At 42.8% G+C, this 19,065-nt stretch overlaps 1 protein-coding gene across 1 annotated transcript in view; it reads left to right on the forward strand.

The window, feature by feature from the left end:
• Positions 1-19,065, forward strand: part of Nup160 (nucleoporin 160) — a 61,082-nt gene that overhangs the window by 1,329 nt on the left and 40,688 nt on the right. The window contains exons 3-10 of the mRNA XM_051144067.1: positions 2,757-2,967; positions 3,997-4,219; positions 5,831-5,909; positions 7,264-7,378; positions 8,956-9,114; positions 13,805-13,882; positions 14,305-14,402; positions 16,903-16,987. Of these exons, the coding sequence (XP_051000024.1) occupies positions 2,757-2,967; positions 3,997-4,219; positions 5,831-5,909; positions 7,264-7,378; positions 8,956-9,114; positions 13,805-13,882; positions 14,305-14,402; positions 16,903-16,987 (1,048 nt within the window). The remainder of the gene's footprint in view (positions 1-2,756; positions 2,968-3,996; positions 4,220-5,830; positions 5,910-7,263; positions 7,379-8,955; positions 9,115-13,804; positions 13,883-14,304; positions 14,403-16,902; positions 16,988-19,065) is intronic.

Genomic DNA, 19,065 nt, shown 5'->3' on the forward strand with positions numbered 1-19,065 from the left:
ATGGGTCTGGCCTTGTTTAAGCATAGGATGTGTCTTAGGGTTTCTATTGCTCTTAGGAGACACCATGACCACAGCACCTCTTATAAAGGAAAGCATTTAATTGAGGCTGGCTTATGGGTTCCAAGGTTCAGTTCATCGCCAGCATGGTGGCGCACAGACAGACACAGTGCCAGAGACGTAGCTGAGAGTGACCACATCTTGGTCAGCCAGCAGCACAAGGAAAGAATGAGCCGCTGCATCTGCCTTAAGCTTCTGAAACCTCACAGCCCAGCCCAGTGGCACTTTCTTCAACAAAGTCACTCAAATATATGAGTCTATGGAGTTTATTCTTATTCCAGCCATCACTGTAGGTATGATCATTTCTTCAGTTGTATGACCTGCTGTATGGAATTTTTGTGTCCATTTTTATTTTTCCATTTTGTTTTTTAAGAATATTAGCACAACATGCTCTCTATGTTTCCTTTTATATGGCTTTAAATGATCTCCCACTATGTTATCTATCCCTCAGCAGGGATCAGTAGATTTTTAGAGCTTTTACTCGTATGACTAGAAAAGCCTAGATTCAGTCATAACATTATTTTGTCTTACCTCTGTTGTGGGGAAAATCAGTCATCTGAGTCAAAAACAGCACCATAGTTACATGGACCAACCATGACAGTCCTTGCGTAAAGGCTGAATTTCAGTAAAATGAGTCAAGATGAGAAACTTTTAGGTGAAACTCTTCCTGTCATTAATCAAGGGAGCAGATGCAATAGAACTACAGAGAGCCACTTGAAGGAAGCCAAATAAATTGAAGAAGGAAAATGAAGGGAATTTGAAATGATAAAACTCAAAAGAAAATTAATGTGTACGAGTGTTTTACCTGCATGTATTTCTATGCACCACATACATGCCTGGTGCTGTTGGAGACCAGAAGAGGTTGTTGGAGCCTCTGGAACTGGAGTTCTGGGTGGTTATGAGCTGCCATGTGGGTGTTGGGGGGCAAACCTTCATCTTTTGAAGGAACAACTGGTGCTCTGAATCATTGAACCATCCTTTCAGCCCCAGAATTGTTAACTGTTTGTGGGAGGTGCTGGGGGGAGACAAGGTCATACTCCCACTGTGTGTTCCCAGCTGATATGGAATTCACCATGTAGCTAAGCTGGCTTCTAATTCACAAAGATTTGGCTGTCTTTGCCTCCAGAGTGCTGGTCTTAAAGGGATGTGCCATCATGTGCAACCAGCTAGAACAATATTAATAAGAGAATATATTTCTTTGAAAGGAGCAAAGGGATAAAACTAAAAGCTAAAAGTTAAAGAGAATAAATTGGCTGGTTTTTGTTTTTTGTTTGTTTGTTTGTTTTTTACATTTAAATTTTAGTCTTGATTGTTGCAGCAAGAAAGAGTTCATTTTATCATTCTGAAGTCAATATCACTACAGCAAGATAAATAGATGTAAAGAAGAAATCTTTGGCGGTCACTTTAGTGTCGCCTAGGGCCGCTAAGAAAAGGGTCCTAATGATAAAGCTGAAGTCCGCTGTCCCTCTGAATCGAGGGGCCTGGTTTCAGCACCTCTGCAGATACCACAGTCTACAAATGCTCTTCATGTGGTTAAACAAGCATAGTATTTGCATCTGCTCTGCATGCCCAGCAGACTTCAGTTATCCTCCAGCCCCCTTTGGATGCTTTAAATGCTCCGAGGGAGATGGTAAGAGGAAGAGTGGAGGTACAGCATGGCTTTTGGTTTTGTTTTCTTCAGTATTTTCAGCTTGTGGTTAGTTACCTTGGCAGATGTAGAGCCTATGGATTTGTAGAGGAGCTGGAATTTGAGCAGAAAGTTTGATTTCAGTTCAGTTCAGCCCGTAATTGATCATTGCCTTTGGGCCTGTGGCCTCACCTCTTAAGGATTCTCATGTCCCAGTAGTGGCCTGAGGACTAAACCTTTAACACAGAAGACTTTGGGAGACGTTCAGGATCCAAACTAGCATTATACATGTTGACATAGACCAGTGAGCATGTGCTAAAGGTGTTTACAAATGACATGTACTTAGAAGGCAAAGGTAAGATGTACCTTACAGAATTAGAGAAGTGGCAGCATCAGTGATGGTGCAAAGGACAGTGCAGGCAATAGAGTGTGATTAGAATTATAATATGAATTTAAATTCAGACATAACGACTGTCAGTGAAATAGTTTGGCTCCTGTGTTTTGCCTTGGATTTCATTAAAGCCCCCACCTCAGCTCCCTGCTGCCAGTTGCGTTTATATCTCATCAGACAGTGTTTATTGCATGTCAGCTCTGCATCAGACGATTTTCTAGGTTTGCAGATATCTAAGTATACATAGGACTTGCCTCTACACTCAGAACTTATTGCCACTTATTCAGAAGCTCTCCTAGAAGAGGGTTAGGAAGTTGGGTTAGCTTTATAGGGTAGAGACTAACCTTGACAGGCTCAACATGCAGTTACTTTTATGTTTTCAAAAATATTAAGAAATGCCAGGTAGTGGTGGCGCACACCTTTAATCCCAGCACTCAGCAGGCAGAAGTAGGCGGATCGCTGTGAGTTCAAGACTAGACTAGTCTATATAGTGAGTTTCATGACAGCCAGGGCCATACAGAGAGACCCTGGAGGGGTCGGGGAGACAGACAGACATGGTCCAAGTTAGATTGTTTAATCTTTGGAGAGTTCATTTGGACACTATTATACATTGCAGCAGTCATTGAGGAGGGGAAAAAACAACTTTAAACAAATCTCATTTTTGTTTGTTTGTTTTAACAGGAAGACTTCTGGGGATATGTTGGAGCTGGTGGAGGAATCACTGGACATAAATTTGTTAAATAATGCAGTTCGCCTAAAATTCCAAAATTGCAGCATCTTACCCAGTGGGGTTCATGTCTCTGAGACTCAGAATCATGTGATAATCTTGATATTAACCAATCAGACAGTGCACAGACTAATTTTACCACACCCTTCCCGTATGTACAGAAGTGTAAGTTGATTGCTGTGTGCACTAACTTTTCCCCATATGACACTAGCTAGCTCCACAGTTGAGAACTGGAATGATAATCCTTGAAAGGGAAAAAAAAAATTGGATTCCTTGTTAATCTTTACCAAGAGAACGTTATAGTTACTGTTTGAGATCATCAGATTGGAGATGGTATTCGGTGATAGAGTGCTTGCTCAGCATAAACAAAGCCCTGGGTTCCAGCCTCATAAATTGAGCTTGTGCCTGTAATCCCACTATTTAGGAGATGGGTACAGAAAGATTAGACGTTTAAGATCATCCTGGAGTTCAAGGCCAGCTTGGGCTATATGAGAACCTGTCTCAATAATGAGAAATCAGACATTTTAAGTTGATAAAATAGTTCTTTCTTTTAAAAGGATAGTTTTCATTAGTACTACAGTGCACATCTGTAATCCCAGTAACGGGGAGGCTGAGGTAGGGGGATTTCGGGTCTCAGAGCATCTCAGCCATACAGAGGAAGTTCATGGCCAGCCTGGGCTACATAATCATATTCCCGCTGGCAGAAGGGGTAGGAAACTTTTGTCTGATCCTCAGCAATTTTTTAAGCTTTGCTTTTATGTGTGTGAGTGTTGCCTGCACGTATATAAGTACACCACATGCATGCAGTGCCTGTGGGAGCCAGAGGGCGTCAGATCTCCTAGAACTGAAGTTACAGGCAGTTGTGAGCAACCATGTAGGTGCAGAGAACAAAACCCATGTCCGTTCTAAGAGCCACGGCTGCTTATAGCTATTGAGCCATCCCTCCAAACTCAACTTTTTTTGTTTTTTGAGACAGAGTTTCTCTGTGTTAGCCTTGGCTGTCTTGGACTCACTTTGTAGACCAGGCTGGTCTCAAACTCACAGCGATCTGCCTACCTCTACCTCCCAAGTGCTGGGATTACAGGCGTGTGTCATTGCTCCCAGCCCCTCAACATTTTTTTAAATGAATATTTTTAGTGATTGAGAGGAACTAAAAAGATTCAAGTTATTTCAAAATATGCTTTTTTATTACAGGAGCTGGTAACTGAAAGTCAGATGCAGTCAATATTTACTGACATTGGAAAAGTTGATTTCAGAGACCCTTGCAACTACCAGTTAATTCCAGCAGTACCTGGACTGTCCCCAAGTTCTACCACCTCTGCAGCCTGGCTTAGCAGTGATGGGGAGGCTCTGTTTGCCCTACCATCTGCTGCTGGTGGCGTCTTTGTTCTTAAACTACCTCCTTATGACATACCCGGTAAGGATGGGAACTGAGCATGGATTTAGCTTTAATCCTCGATGAAACGCAGACATTCAGTCTCATCTGTTGTCAGTGCAGGGCTTAAGTCTGTGCTGCTTCTACTTTCATTATTGCCTGCTTGGCCCTGCTGCTTTACCTTCCTTTATTCAGTGGGTAAGGAACTAGAATGGATTCTGAGCATGGGAAAGCAGAAATGCATAAAGTAGCCTATTTTAAGTCCATTAGTAGAGACAAATTACTAGTTGTCTCACCGTCATATTGAAGTACTATATTTAAAACGAATGAATTTTGGGACCAAGTTTGACAGCTAATCCGTATCCCAAGTCACCACTGTCTCTTGCCTGCGTTGTTGGATTAATGTCCTAAATGTCTCGAGATCTGTCCTTCTCTCATTTCAGGAACTTCAGGCAGATTAATATATTAAACATTGGTAACCAGGCAGTGATGGCACACAGCTTTAATCCCAGCATTTGGGAAGCAGAGGCAGGTGGATCTCTGTGAGTTCCAGGCCAGTGTGTTCTACAGAGTAAGTTTCAGGCCAGCCAGAGCTACACAGAGAAACCCTGTTTCCAAAAACAAACAAAACCTAAAAAGTTGGGCGAGGTGGTATACACCTTTAATCCCAGGCATGCAAGTGGTGTGATGTGCATCTGCAGACAAAACACCTGTACACATAAATTTAAAGAACAAAATCATTAGTTAGACCATGTTACTATTTACAATCTGGATAAGCCTAGGCACTACACAGTTAGCTCACAGTCAGCGCCTCACCGTCGTCTCTAGCCTTATCTTTCCGTTCTGCTTCCTTTGCCCTCTATACCAGCTACATGCCCTTCTGTGGGTTGTTTGTTTGTTTGTTTGCTTTAAGATGTGAAGCATATTTCTACCCTCTGTGTTGCTAGCTCTTGATTTTATCTCCTTGATGAGGCCTTCTTTGCCCATCCTTTTGGAAATCTAGCCTCATTTTTGTCTTTCTCTCATCTTCCAGCAGTAGAGTGCTGAGTTTCATGAGGGCAGTGGTTTGCGTACTGCTGAGTCTCTAACATCTGCAGCATTGAAAGGTGCCCAGTGATTAAGGAGGTGTGAAGCAGCTGGGCGGTAGTGGCACACATCTTTAGTCCGAGCATTCAGGAGTCAGAGGCAGGTGGATCTCTGAGTTTGAGGACAGCCATGACTACACAGACACCCTGTCTTGAAAAAACAAAAAGAGGGCAGGGCGTGGTGGCACGCGCTTTTAATCCCACCACTTGAGAGGCAGAGGCAGGCGGATGGATCGCTTTGAGGTCAAGGCCAACCTAGTCTACAAAGTGAGTCGAGGACAGTCAAGGCTACACTGAGAAACTCTGTCTTGAAAAACCAAAAAAAAGAAAGAAAAAAGAAAATATGAACTGGTTCTATTAAGTGGAAGAATATGCTGCAAATGGAAGATATTTCTAAGAATATAAAAAGTGCTGTTTTTATTGATCTGGTACTGATTCAAAGTATTTTAGTTCTGATATATAGAAGAGTGTACTTACCAGCCTTGTTAGTACAGGGCTGTCATGTATTAGAGAGACCTCATTCTTGGTTGTATCACTCACGGCTTTGGCTCTTTGCATATCGTTGCAGGGATAGCATCAGTTGTGGAGCTGAAGCAGAGTTCAGTGATGCAGAGATTGCTCACAGGCTGGATGCCCACGGCCATAAGGTAAGTCGTGTCCTGCAGGAGATCAGAGGGCTCAGCTGTGACCCTTGGTTACTACTTCCAGTTGTGCTGCGTGGCCTACTCTGCGCTGAGTAGAAGAGTGCATGCAAGGCCTCTGCTGAGGAAAGCCGCACTCCAGAGGCGGCCTCACTTGCAGTCCCACACTTTTGACACCATATGTCTGTTCTCACAATGTCCACTTCCATGCTGTGCCCCGGCTTAACCAAATCCAGGTTTCTGTAGGACTACTAAAGTAGCCTGGCATGGTGGCACACGCCTGTAATCCCAGCACTGGGAAGGCAGAGGCAGGTGGATCGCTGTGAGTTTGAGGCCAGCCTGATCTACAAAGCAAGTCCAGGACAGCCAAGACTACACAGAGAAACTGTGTCTCAAACAAAACAAAACAAAACAAAACTACAAAAGTAGAGTACACAAGATAGCCCAGTAATTAAAGGCACTTGGGGAGAGCCTGGCATCCTAAATTCTATTCCCAGGTCTCACATGGTGGAGTGTTGAATGATCAACATTGATTCATTATCTTAATAAATCAAAGGTTACTCCTTAACCAGCTTTATGCCCAAATACTCACACAGCTAGACTAGGATCTGTTTAGTTAGCCTAGAGCACAATGCTGAGCAATAGTTACTCCATCTAAACCTCCCAGCCAGGATAGTTTCCTCCCATTCAGATTTCCCACATTATACTTGCTTTTTACTCATCTCCTAGGCCCAGCTCATTCCTCCTGGTGTTTCCTGGTCCTCTCCACATGAATCCCTCCTGTCCAGCACACACTGGACCAGGATGTCCTGCCCTGTTCTCTGCCTTGCTCAGCATTTGGCTACTTGGCTTTATTGCCATACAGAGAACTAATGGTGGCATGTTTACACAAATTTGAGACAAGAGACACTTAGAATAAACATCACAGTGCAATGTGGGGTTGAGAAATCAGTATTTGGATGAACAAGGGTAAGCTGTCCACAGTCTCCCAGAACTTTTTACCAACAGTGGAGGGAGAACACCAGACCTTCACACATGAATCCTGATGTGTTCTCTCTCTCTGACACACATAGTTACAAAGCCTAATTTTTCAGAAGATCTAATAAGCCTGGTGTGGTCACACATGCCTTTAACCCTAGCATTTAGGCAAAGGCAGGTGGACTTCTGTGAGTTCTAAGATAGACAGAGATATATAATGAGACCCTATCTATCTTTTTTTAAAAGGTAATATAAATCGTTTTTATAAAAATATATGTGTCTTATCCCCATGTATAATTTTATTTTACCTATTAAATCACAAATTCTAATGATCATGCTTATTTGCAGTGCTGAAAAGTCTAAAGGCTGTCTCTGTTTTTAGGGGCGATCAGGGGCCTTCGGACCGGGCCCTGAGTCTTGCTGTTCATTGTGTTGAACATGATGCCTTTATTTTTGCTCTGTGTCAGGATCATAAACTACGGATGTGGTCTTATAAGGTAGGCACTGCATAGGTTAAGATGTGAGGATGCAGTGTGGAGGAATTGAAAACAGACCTGCTGTTCTTCATTTAAAGATGATCACATCATTTGGTTTGGAAATTATGATTTACTTTCAGATCTTTTTTTTTTTTCTTCTGTTTCTTTTTTCTTTCAATTTTATTAATTTATTCAAATTACAACTCAATTGTTATCCCATCACTTGTATCTTCCTATTCCTCCCTCCCGCTTTCACCCTATTCCCCTCCCCTAGGTCTACGACTGAGGGGGCCCTCCTCCCCCACTATATGGTCATAGACTATCAAGTCTCATCTTGGTAGCCTGCTTATTCTTCCTCTGAGTGCCACCAAGCCTCCCCACCAAGGGGAGGTGGTCAAATATGGAGCACCAGAGTTCATGCCAGAGTCAGTCCCCACTCTCCACATAACTGTGGAGTACTTTGAGATCTTGACAGTTTAAATTAACATCATTTTCTGTGCATTTTCCTATTTTTATTTTTTTATTTTGAGAATTATGAGCCCTAGCTGAGAGTTTTAAAGGGCTCATATAAGATACAGTCTTCACTTAAGAGCAACAATTGTTTCACAAATCTTAGATTTATTTAATGTATATAACTGTCTTGCCTGCATGCAAATATGTGTGATTAATGTATGTCTGGTGCCTACGGATGTCAGGAGAGGTGTCGGCACCCCTAGAACTGATGTTAGAAGTGGTCTTAATCCCCACAACTGTCTTATTAAAAATCCATGTTAGGGCTAAAGAAATGGCCCTGGCCAGTAGTGGTTAACAGCACAGGCTGCTCTTTAGAGGGTTGAAGTTTAATTCGCAACACCCATAAAGTGGCTCATAACTGTCTGTAAATTCCATTTCCAATGGATCTGATACCTTCTTCTGGTTTCCAAGGTACCAGGCACATAGGTGTACACAGATTTACATGGATGTAAAACACCAATATACATAAAATTAAGAAAGGAAAAAGAAAAAAAAAAAAAGCAGAGACAGGTAGATCTCCATGAGTTCGAGGCCAGCCTAGTTTACAAAGTGAGTCCAGGACGGAGAAACTGTCTTGAAAAAAACAAAAAGGAAAATAACCAAACAATGCATATTGATAAAATGATTTTCAAGATCTAACAAAAAACAAAACTGGTAATGATTTGTGTTTGTTTTTGTTGAGACAGGGCCTCACGGTGTAGCTCTGGCTGGCCTTAAACCTGCTGTGGTAGACCAAGCTGGCCCAGAACTCAAAAATCCACCTGCCTCTACCTCCCAAGTGCCGGGATTCAAGGTATATGCCGCCACTAAATCATTTTCTTGAAAGGTAAGGGATGTAGTTCTAGCCTCAGTATGTTGGTGGTGGTGGTGTTGGTGTCAAATTTTTTATTTATTTATTATTTATACAGTATTCTGCCCACATGTGTGCCTGCACGCCAGAGGAGGGCACCAGATCTCATGATTGTGAGCCACCATGTGGTTGGGAATTGAACTCAGACTTTTGGAAGAACAGACAGTGCTCTTAACGTCTGAGCCCTAGCCTCGGTATTCTTAAAACATCAGCTGTTGACTCTTCTTTTGGGCAGGACCAGATGTGCCTGATGGTGGCTGACATGCTGGAATATGTCCCTGTAAACAAAGATCTTCGGCTCACTTCAGGAACAGGACATAAATTACGGCTTGCATATTCCCCTTCCATGGGGCTCTACCTAGGAATATATATGCATGCTCCAAAGCGAGGACAGGTATGAAGTAAAGTGTGTGTGTGTGTGTGTGTGTGTTATACACATATAAAAATAAATAAATGTCAGGCTCATCGAGTCCACTTAAGCTTTGTTTCAAATGTTAAGTTGTTCAAAAGTGACTGGGTTTTATGCTGATACATGAATAAGAAAATGGGGAAGGGGTGGTAAGGATTAAAGGGAAATTTAAGGAAAAGTTAGCAAAACTAAACGAGAAAGCAGATTTTAAAATCCAGGTGAAAAAGATGAAATTGCTGAAAAAGAATGCAGTTATAAGTATGTTAGTAAGTAGTTATGGGGAAATTAGTATTTAGAAAGAATATTGCTCACCATCCAGACACTGGTGTTGTTTATGAGCGAGGCATACAAGATGTATTCAGTGACGTAATCAAATAATCAATAGCCATGTGCTGCGTATTTGGCATGGTACTGTGCCTTCTGTGTAGCAACAGCTGAGCATGCTTGCTGTAATGTGTCTCCCTCGCTTATTGGAGCTCTGATTCCCCGTGTCAGATTTCTGTGCTGGGAAGTTTGTTGTTGCTGTTGTTGTTTTCATTTGTCATTTTATTTGCCTTTATTGGAAACACATATTTTTACTATGGCTTTGAGTCTTTCTTTCCAATCTAAAGGCTCCCTTTAGCATCCCTGCTGGACATGTCTAGCAGTAATGCCCTTACTTTCTGTTTATCTACGAATGTCTTAGTTTCTCCTTAATGTTTGAAGAACAGTGTTTCCAGCTAGCCAATGCCAGCTTCTTTGGTACATTGAATACATCATTGCACTGCCCTCTGTGCTGCTGATGAGGAGTCAGCGGCCTGTCTTAGCAACCCTGTGCGTTTTGGGGTTATTTTTTGTTTTTATTTTTTTGTTTTTTCACTTTATATCCTGGTCATAGCCCACTCGCTCCTCTCCTCCCGGTCCTACCTTCCTTCCCCTATCCCCCACCTCTTCTCCTCAGAGAAGGGGAACCCCCACCCCCGCCCTAGCATATCAAGTAGAATCAGGATTGAGCAGCTCTTCTTCCTCTGTGGCCTGGCGAGGTAGCTTACCAGGGGTAAGTAATCAAAAAGCAGGCAATAGAGTCCATGTTGCCCCCATTCCCCTTATTGGGGACCCATATGAGGACCAAGCTGGCCTAGGTCCAGTCCAGGTATGGTCCTTGGTTGGAGTTTCAGTCTCCATAGGCCCCCCCCACCCCCCGCTTTATTTTTGTCCCTGTGTGTCTTATAGGCAGGGTGAGTTTTGGGTTGAAGTTTCTGTGGGTGGGTTGGTGTTGCCCTCTTCCCACTGGGAGCATGTCTAGTCAGAGGGCAGCCTCTTCAGTCTCCATGGCCCCTGACTTGGAAGTCTCACTGGGCTCTGCTGTTCCTCTCCTGCCTGAGCCCTGAGCCCTGACACCTGTTCCCTCCAGTGGAAATTCTCCTAACAGGGCTGGGGTGATGGTTTAGTGGGTGCAGGTACTTGCCTTCATCCTAACAACCTGAAGTAGATCCTCAGGACACACATGGGAGAAGAGAATCTCCGCGTGCTACAACACACATGAATACTAAGTACATAAATACAATGTAATGAAAGTTAAATAAGCCTGGGGTTGTGATACATACTTAATGTTAGCATTCAGAAGGCTGAAGCAAGAGCGTCATCATGGTTTTAGGCCACACTAAGAGACACCATAAGACTGTCCAAAAGGATGGGTGTGATGGCGCACACCTTTAATGCCAGCGCTCGGGAGGCAGAGGCAGGTGAATTGCTGTGAGTTTGAGGCCAGCCTGGTTTACAAAGCAAGTCTAGGACAACCAAGGCTATGCAGAGAAACCCTGTCTCTGAGGCGGGGGGGGGGGGGGGGGGGGGGGGCAGGAGGGGAAAGGAAGACTGTTCAAAAGAAAAAAAAAAAGAATAAAGTTATTTTTTTTCTTGTAATTCATTTGAGAAATTGCACTCAGCCAGCATTTCCTGGCTCTTTGTTGTTTAGTTTGGGCAATAGTCCACAGTACATGCTTCACTGTTCTGCTAGTGTGCACCTGTGCAATGATAGGCATATAGCAAGAAATTTCATGAAACATTTATTTTTGCTATAACAGATACCACAGTGAATTGGTGAATTCTAATTCGTTGTTTGTAGGGTTATTTTATTGTGGCTTTTAGGATCTGTTGTGGTTTTTTGTTTGGTTTTTGAGGCAGAATCTTACTATGTATAACTGGCTGGGCTGGAATTCAGAAATCCACCTTCCTGTGCCTTCCAAGCGCTGGGGCTAAAGGCCTGCACCACCTTTCTCAGCTTTATTCATTTTTGGTCTTCATGCATGCTAAACATTCACACTATCACTGAACTATGCCGTCAGGCCTTATATAGATTTTTTAAAGACTTATTTTTATGTTTATATATGTGTTTGTGTAAGTATGCACACATGTGTGTACAGGACCATAGAGTCTACAAGAGGGTGTCAGGTCTCTTGGAGCTGGAGTTACAGGTTAGCTGTCTGATGTGAGTGATGGGACCTTAGGTGCTCTTAACTATTTATAAGCTCCCCTACATATTTCATGCTCTTGTTCTCAGAAGACAATTTCAGTGCTTGTTTTTTCCCTTGATAGCTTGCTTGTGGGGCAAGGACTATAGCTTTAGTGGTACAACTACCTATGATGAGTAAAGTGCTAGGCTCTAATCCCTACTGTTGAGGAAAATGAAAAAAATTAACAATTTTCTTTTTCTAGAAAGAATGTTTTTTAAACCCAGGTATGATGGGCATGCACCTTCATCCCAGGACTTGGAAGGCAGAGGCAGGCAAGTCTGTGAGTTTGAGGCCAGGCAGTCTTACATAGTTCTAAGGCATCCACAGCTATACTTAAAGATTGTCTTTAAACCCAGGGGTTCCACTCAAACTAAGGCACCAGCCAAGGGCAATACAGGCGGTAGACTTTAAACCCCTATCCAGATCTAGCCAATGGACAGAACATTCTCCACAGTTGAGTGGAGAGTGGGATATGGCACTCACACGAACTCTGGTGCCTCACATTTGACCATGTCCCCTGGAGGGGGAGACCTGGTGGCACTCAGAGGAAGGATAGCAGGTTACCGAGAAGAGACTTGATACCCTATGAGCATATACAGGGGGAGGAAATCCCCCTCAGGCACAGTCATAGAGGAGGGGAGTAAGGGGAAAATGGGAGGGTACAAGGGATGGGATAACCATTGAGATGTAACAAGAATAAATTAATAAAAAATTTTTTTTAAAAAGATTGTCTTAAAAAAAATTTTTTTTTTTTTTTAAAGCAGTTACAGGAGAGTGGTGACAAAATAGCTAAGTGGGTACCAGGGTTTGTAACTAAGCTGTACAACCCGAGTTCAGCTCCCAGAACACGCGTGATAGACGCAGAACCAATTCCTGCAGGTTGTCTTCTACACACACTCAAATACTTACGCATATACACATACAATAAATGTAAAACAAAAAAATTTTAGCTTCCTGTGAGAAGTTACTTACCTATAGTATAAGGCACAGGTCATCACATTGTCAGTGCACAGGGAGTTTTCTCTAGTAAAAATTATCAAAAATGTTATTTGTAAGTATCTGTGCTTTAATTTCTTTCTTTTTGTTTTGTCTTTTCCTACATGTAAGGGATTGAACCCAAGATCTTATTAAAGTAACGGCTTTAACCACTGAGTTAAACCTAGCCCTCACCTATCATTTAAGAAAGCCTTTTATATGTTTATATAATTTATACATAATATTTATGTCCTTTAAATTTGTATGTACATATGTGGGCATGTACACTACATACATTTCAGGAGCCTGTGGATGCTAGACAAGGGCATTAGATCGCCCTGGAACTGGAGTTACAGGCAATTGTAAGCCACAGTGTGAGTCCTGGGAACCAAAGCAGGGTCCTCTGCAAGAATAGTAAATGCTCTTAAATGCTGAGCCACCTCTCTAGGCCCATCAAATGTCATTTTTCTGTATGAAGCTTTTAATTTGGGGAATAGTTTTGTCATTGCTGTTTTTGGAGCTCAGACCTAGAACTTTGCAACACCTTAGGCAAATGCTCTGCTGCTGAGTCCTATTCCTAATCCTTAGTGGTAGAGGTAAAGGCTTAACGGTGAATAGTCTTATAATTTTATAGGAATTGTGTGGGTGTGTGCATGTGTGCAATTGGCCACTCACTAGCACTGGGGATCCAGCGTAAGGCCCCATATCGTGGTCTCTAAAGTAGTTATAGTCGTAGACTCAGTGGTGATTGCAGGAGGGAGAAGGAGTAGGGATTGGGGATTGAGAGTATAGGGGAAGTTGTTTGATGGGACTAAGGTTCAGTTTGCAAGACGTAAAGAGTCCTGCACATTGGTAGCATAGCAACGTAAATGTATTTAAGCTGCATTCTTTTTGGTTTTTTGAGACAGGGTTTCTCTGTAGCCTTGGCTGTCCTGGACTCCCTTTGTAGACCAGGCTGGCCTCGAACTCAGACATCGCCTGCCTCTGCCTCCTGAGTGCTGGGATTAAAGGCGTGCGCCACCACACCCGGCTTTAAGCTGCATTCTTAAAAATGGTTAAGATAGGAATTTGATGTTGTGTTTTAGTCAAGTGTGATGTCCCATAGCCATGTTTCCAGCACTCTGAGACAAAAGACTGCCAGTTCCCATCTTACAACAGCAGCATGGAGATTCTATGACGTAATGAGCTATTAACTTGTACTTCAACAGTTCTGCGTTTTCCAGTTGGTGAGCACTGAAAATAATCGCTACAGTTTAGATCACATTTCTTCGCTGTTCACTTCTCAGGTAAGTTAAACTAACCTGCGCATTTCACACAAGCCCAGTAAGGAAGTAATGCCTAAAGATTAATGAGGTTGCTTGTCCTCGTAATCATAGCTGCTTGTGAGTGTGAGGCTAAAGGGTCATAAGACACAGGAGTTCCAGAGCAACTTGGGAACACAGTGAGACCGTCTCAAAAGGCCTCACCCCATGGTGTTGCTATGGAAGTATGCTCTTAAGATACTTCGTGTGTAGACAGTTGAGAGCCCAGCATGTGGGGGCTGGGAACCAACCCAGGGTCTTCTTCTAGGAGAGCAGCCAGTGATATAGAAAAAGCTTAAGTTGGTTTTATCAAGTTTGTGTGGCACATTGTGTTTTTTGCATTTTTCTCTTGTCAATACAAATTTACCCTATCCCTTTTGTTCTTATTTTCTCCCACTTCTTCCTAGGAGACACTGGTCGATTTTGCCTTAACCTCAACGGATATCTGGGCCCTGTGGCATGATGCTGAGAACCAGACAATTGTGAAATATATCAACTTCGAACAGTATGGACTATTTAACCTTTCTCTTCCTACTTTACCCCAGGAAGAGCCATCCTGAGATGAGATCTTTTCATATAGAGCCACATAGTCAAATTTTAAGGATTCTGATGTGTTTGTCTAGATTATTTTCCTAAGTGTCACCTTTGTTACTTTTTGGTTTTAGAGCAAATATGTTTAGGGTTAGGCTTAGGTAAAATAGCATATTTTTTAGGAGAAATACCCCCAAATACTTCTAATCTGGAAACTTAATCCTAATAACTAATGTCCTTATACCCACAGCTTAACAAAAACAGTGAGGCTTTTTTTAGTCTTAATTTCCTTGAGATAAGATAAGAGATAGATTGAACTGGTGTGGTTCTTTGAAATTTGTAAAAACAGGGAACTTTTCTTCATGAGAAAAATGAACTTTGGGCTGCAGAGTGCCTTCCTTGTATGCAAAGCTCTAGATTTACTTTTCAGCACCTCATACAAGCATGGTCTTGTAGGTTTGCAATTCCAGAATGCTGGACGTAGAGTCAGGAGGATTAAAAATTCAAAGTCATCTTCTGCTACATAGTGAGTTCAAGGCCAGCCTGGAGTGCCTGAATACCTTGTGGGGAGAGAGAGAAGTGAGAAGAGAAAATGAGCTTCAATAGACAGAGCAAACCTAGGATTTAATGATATAAAATTATATTGCACAATATTTATTTATTTATTTATTTATTGTTTTTCTGAGACAGGGTTTTTCTGTTTAGGCCTGCCTGTCCTTTGTAGACCAGGCTGGCTCACAGCAACCTGCCTGCCTCTGCCTTCCGTATGCTGGGATTAAAGGCCTACGCCGCCGCCACCCAGCGTACATTGGCACAATGTTTTGATCATGTCTACTGTTAGTTACACTTTTACCTAATGCACTTTGGCTTAGTGTTAAATTCTAACAGCTGTGGTCATGGAGAAATGGCTCAGCATCTAAGACTCATACTGCCCATGCAGAGGGTTTGGGCTCAGCCCCCGGCACCCCTGTGGGGTCCGTGGCTCCAGCTCTAGATGTTCCTGTTCTTTTTTCTTCCTGGGACACTTACAGTCACATGGACACACAAGTACACCATACTCGTGATTCAAAATAGAAACATTTTGTTTGTTTTCAAGACGGGGTTTTTCTGTATAGCCCTGGCTGTCCTAGAACTCAATCTGTGGACCAGGCTGGCCTCAAACTCAGAGATCTACCTGCCTCTGTCTCCCCAGGCTGGGATTAAAGGTGTGTGCCACCACACCCAGCTTAATCTAAACATTTTTTTTAATGTTTACAAATGTATTTATAAACAAATACAAACATTTGTTAATCAAACACATAGCCACTGGAACACTCTCCCGTTGCTTTTTGGGTAAGATCAAGTGTGAAACACCCTCCTTTTGAGATTCTTTTGAGAACAACTTAGATAAATTGAACCCGTGGCACTAAACTTTAGAGTAGAATTGTAAGACAGTCTATTCTGAACCTCAGCCAGACCTTGAAAAACAAAGTCATCAAAAAACCCGGGCTTGGAGCTGAGATGGTAGCACATGCCTATAATCCCACTACTTGGAAGGCTGAAGCAAGAGAATTGAGATATTGAAGCCAGTTAGGGCTACGGGGTAAAACTGTCTCTTAAATCAAACAAAAAGGGCATCGGCTCTGGATTCAGGATTTCGAGCCTCACTCTGCAGCTTACCAGCTGTGATAGACCATCTGCAAGTTGAATGTATTACATCCTCCAAGGGGATTGTAAGCCATGCATTCGTAGGGTCTGCAATCGCACCTTGCATGATATCTAGTATAAATGAAGTATGAAGTGAAGATCAGCTGTTTGTAGATTTATCATTCAAGTTTTAAGTTGAGGGGCAGCCTGTTAAAGACAGCTTAGGGGCTAGGAGAAGGCTCAGTCGGCAGTGTTTGCCATGAGTGTATGAAGACCTGAGTTTGGGCCCCAGCACCATGTGAAAAGCCAGCCAGCCGTGGCACTGTACACTTAGAACCGCCCGCTGGTGAGACAGAGCGTGAGACTCCCTGCAGCGTACTGGGCAACTTAGTCTAGCTAACTTGGTGAACTCTGTTTGAGACCCTGACTCAAAAAATAAGGTGAGGGGCTGGGAAGTGGTTCCGTAGGTAAAAGTGCTTACTCCTGGAGCCAGAACTCGGGGTGGAGGGACAGAACAGGCTCTCAAAAGTTTCCCTTTTACCTGCACATATCTGTTGTGGTACTTGTGTGCATGCTTTCACCACGCAACAATAATGAAAATGGGTCAGTAAATAATTTAAAACATGAGGAGGATTGAGAAAGGCATTTGGCACTGAGCTCTAGCCTCCACAAGGACATCAGTGTGCCTGCACAGACAAAGATGGTAAAGAGCACCTATTAAAAACTCTTCTCACTCATAGAATTAGGTAGTGGTTGGTTGCAGGGGTTCCCTGATGAGGCCTTACCTATTCAGATACTGCCGAAGTGTGTGCCATTTTTTGGTAAATTTTTGAACTTTTTTCCTATAGTAATGTTGCAGGTCAGTGGAATCCAGTCTTTATGCAGCCTCTGCCAGAAGAAGAAATTGTCATCAGAGATGACCAAGACCCCAGAGTAAGTTATGTTAACTGTTATGTTATTGTAAGAACCACTTGAATTAATTTTTTTTACCCTGAGATAATTTGAACTGACTGAAATAAGAAAGCAAATGCTCAGTCTCGGCTTTCAGATAGGGCTGGTACAGTGCTTTCAGGCTTCACCTCTTCACTCCGCCTCCTTCCTTTCTGCTCTTGGTCTCAGATAGTGCCGCCTGCCCTGAGAGAGTCCACATTCTGTATGTTTAGCTTCCGTAGAGGGAACAGCAGTGCTCCGTCCTGGGTCCTTGTGACAAATCAGCCTGGCCTGTGTGAGGTGTTAATTCCTGGTGGTTTCTCTGAGGAGAATAGTGTTCTGGGCTAACATGCCGTATGTGCACGTGTTGCAGATGGGGGCCCAGAAGACTACTTTCTGGAGTTAGTTCTCCACGTCGCCATGGGGTCCCAGAAATGGAGCTGAGGTCATGAGGCTTGGTGGCATGTGCCTTTACATTGTTACCTGCTGAGCCATTTCTGTGGCTGAGAATTTTTAACTTTCTCTTTTAGATTATTTTAGTTTATGTGCATGAGCATTGGCTTGCACGTGTGTGTATGCACCCTGTGCTTGCCTGATGCCCACAGAATCCAAAACAGGGTCTTAGATCCCCTGGAAGTAGAGTTATGAATGGTGCTGAGCTGCCATGTGGGTGCTAGGGTCCAAAGCTGGGTCCTCTGCAAGAGCAACTAGGGCCCTTAACCGCTAAGCCATCCATCTCTCTAGCCCCAAACCCTTCTTCTTCTTCTGTTGTTGTTTTGTTGTTGTTGTTTTTGTTGTTGTTTGAGACAGGGTTTCTCTGTGTAGCCTTGCCTGTCCTGGACTCTCTGTGTAGACCAGGCTGGCCTCGAACTCACAGCAATCTGCCTGCCTCTGCCTCCCTAGTGCTGGGACTAAAGGCTTCAGATAAATTCTGAGGAGTAGCCAGGCATGGCGGTGCACGCCTGTAATCCCAGCATTTGGGAGGCAGAGACAGGCCAATTGCTGTGAGTTCAAGGCCAGCCTTGTCTGCAAAGCGAGTCCAGGACAGCCAAGATAACACAAAGAAACCCTCTCTTGAAAAATTCTAAAGAGTACAGCTTAGTGGTAGAGAACCTGCATGCATGTTCAGTCCCCAGCACGAGATGGTAGGTGGTTAAATTCTGATAAAGGGTGGGATAGTGGTGTGTGCCTTTAGTCCCAGCACTTAAAAGGCAGAGGCAGGGCCAGCCTGGTCTACAGAGAGTTCCAGGACAGCCAAGACTACAGAGAGAAACTGTCTTGAAAAATAAAACAAATAAAAGCAAATCTGGTAAAAGTATATGCAATAATTAAATGTGAAAAAGTAATGCAATACAACAAAATAGGCCAGTCTCCTCATTTTCAAAGATATATATCTTCAGAATGAATGAGAAAAAAAAAAATGGGCTAGGCTGAAATAATGAGGATTTGTTCTTATAAACCCCACTTTAATATCTGAAATTGAATGCTGTTGAAGTGCTAATCCTTAGAGTTCCTTGGTAATGTTTATTATTACAGTTAATAAGTTCTGGCTTTTAAGTTTTGTTTAGAGCCAAAGTCACATGCTAATAAATACTAGACTTTTGTTCCATTGTATTCATTTTATCACCCACCAAAAAACTCAGTAGAAAAAAAGAATCTATAATAAATGTCAGTTAGACTTAATGCTTAGAAGAAAATCTGGTTTATGAGACTTGTTCAAAACAATGAGGTGGCATACATGGCAGTTTTCTGTCCTAGTCTAGTCTTTGTGCGAGAGTTTTCTGCAGTTTATTTTGTTATATTTAGAGTACCTATTATCAGTTTCTCCCCACCCCCAAGACAGGATTCTCAATGTAGCCTTGGCTGTCCTGGACTCACTTTGTAGACCAGGCTAGCCTCCAATTCAAAGAGATCCAAGTGCCTTTGCCTCTCTTAGTGCTGGGATTACAGGCGTGCACAACTGCCTATTTTTTTATATTTGATTCCTTGTGGAGATGGTTTGGAAATCAACTTGTTTTATCTGTTGTTTTACCAATGCTCATCATGCAGAGGCTGGGTCTACCCTTTGCATTTGAGATTGA

Source organism: Acomys russatus, chromosome 4 (assembly GCF_903995435.1).
Source record: "Acomys russatus chromosome 4, mAcoRus1.1, whole genome shotgun sequence".
NCBI lineage: Eukaryota > Metazoa > Chordata > Mammalia > Rodentia > Muridae > Acomys > Acomys russatus.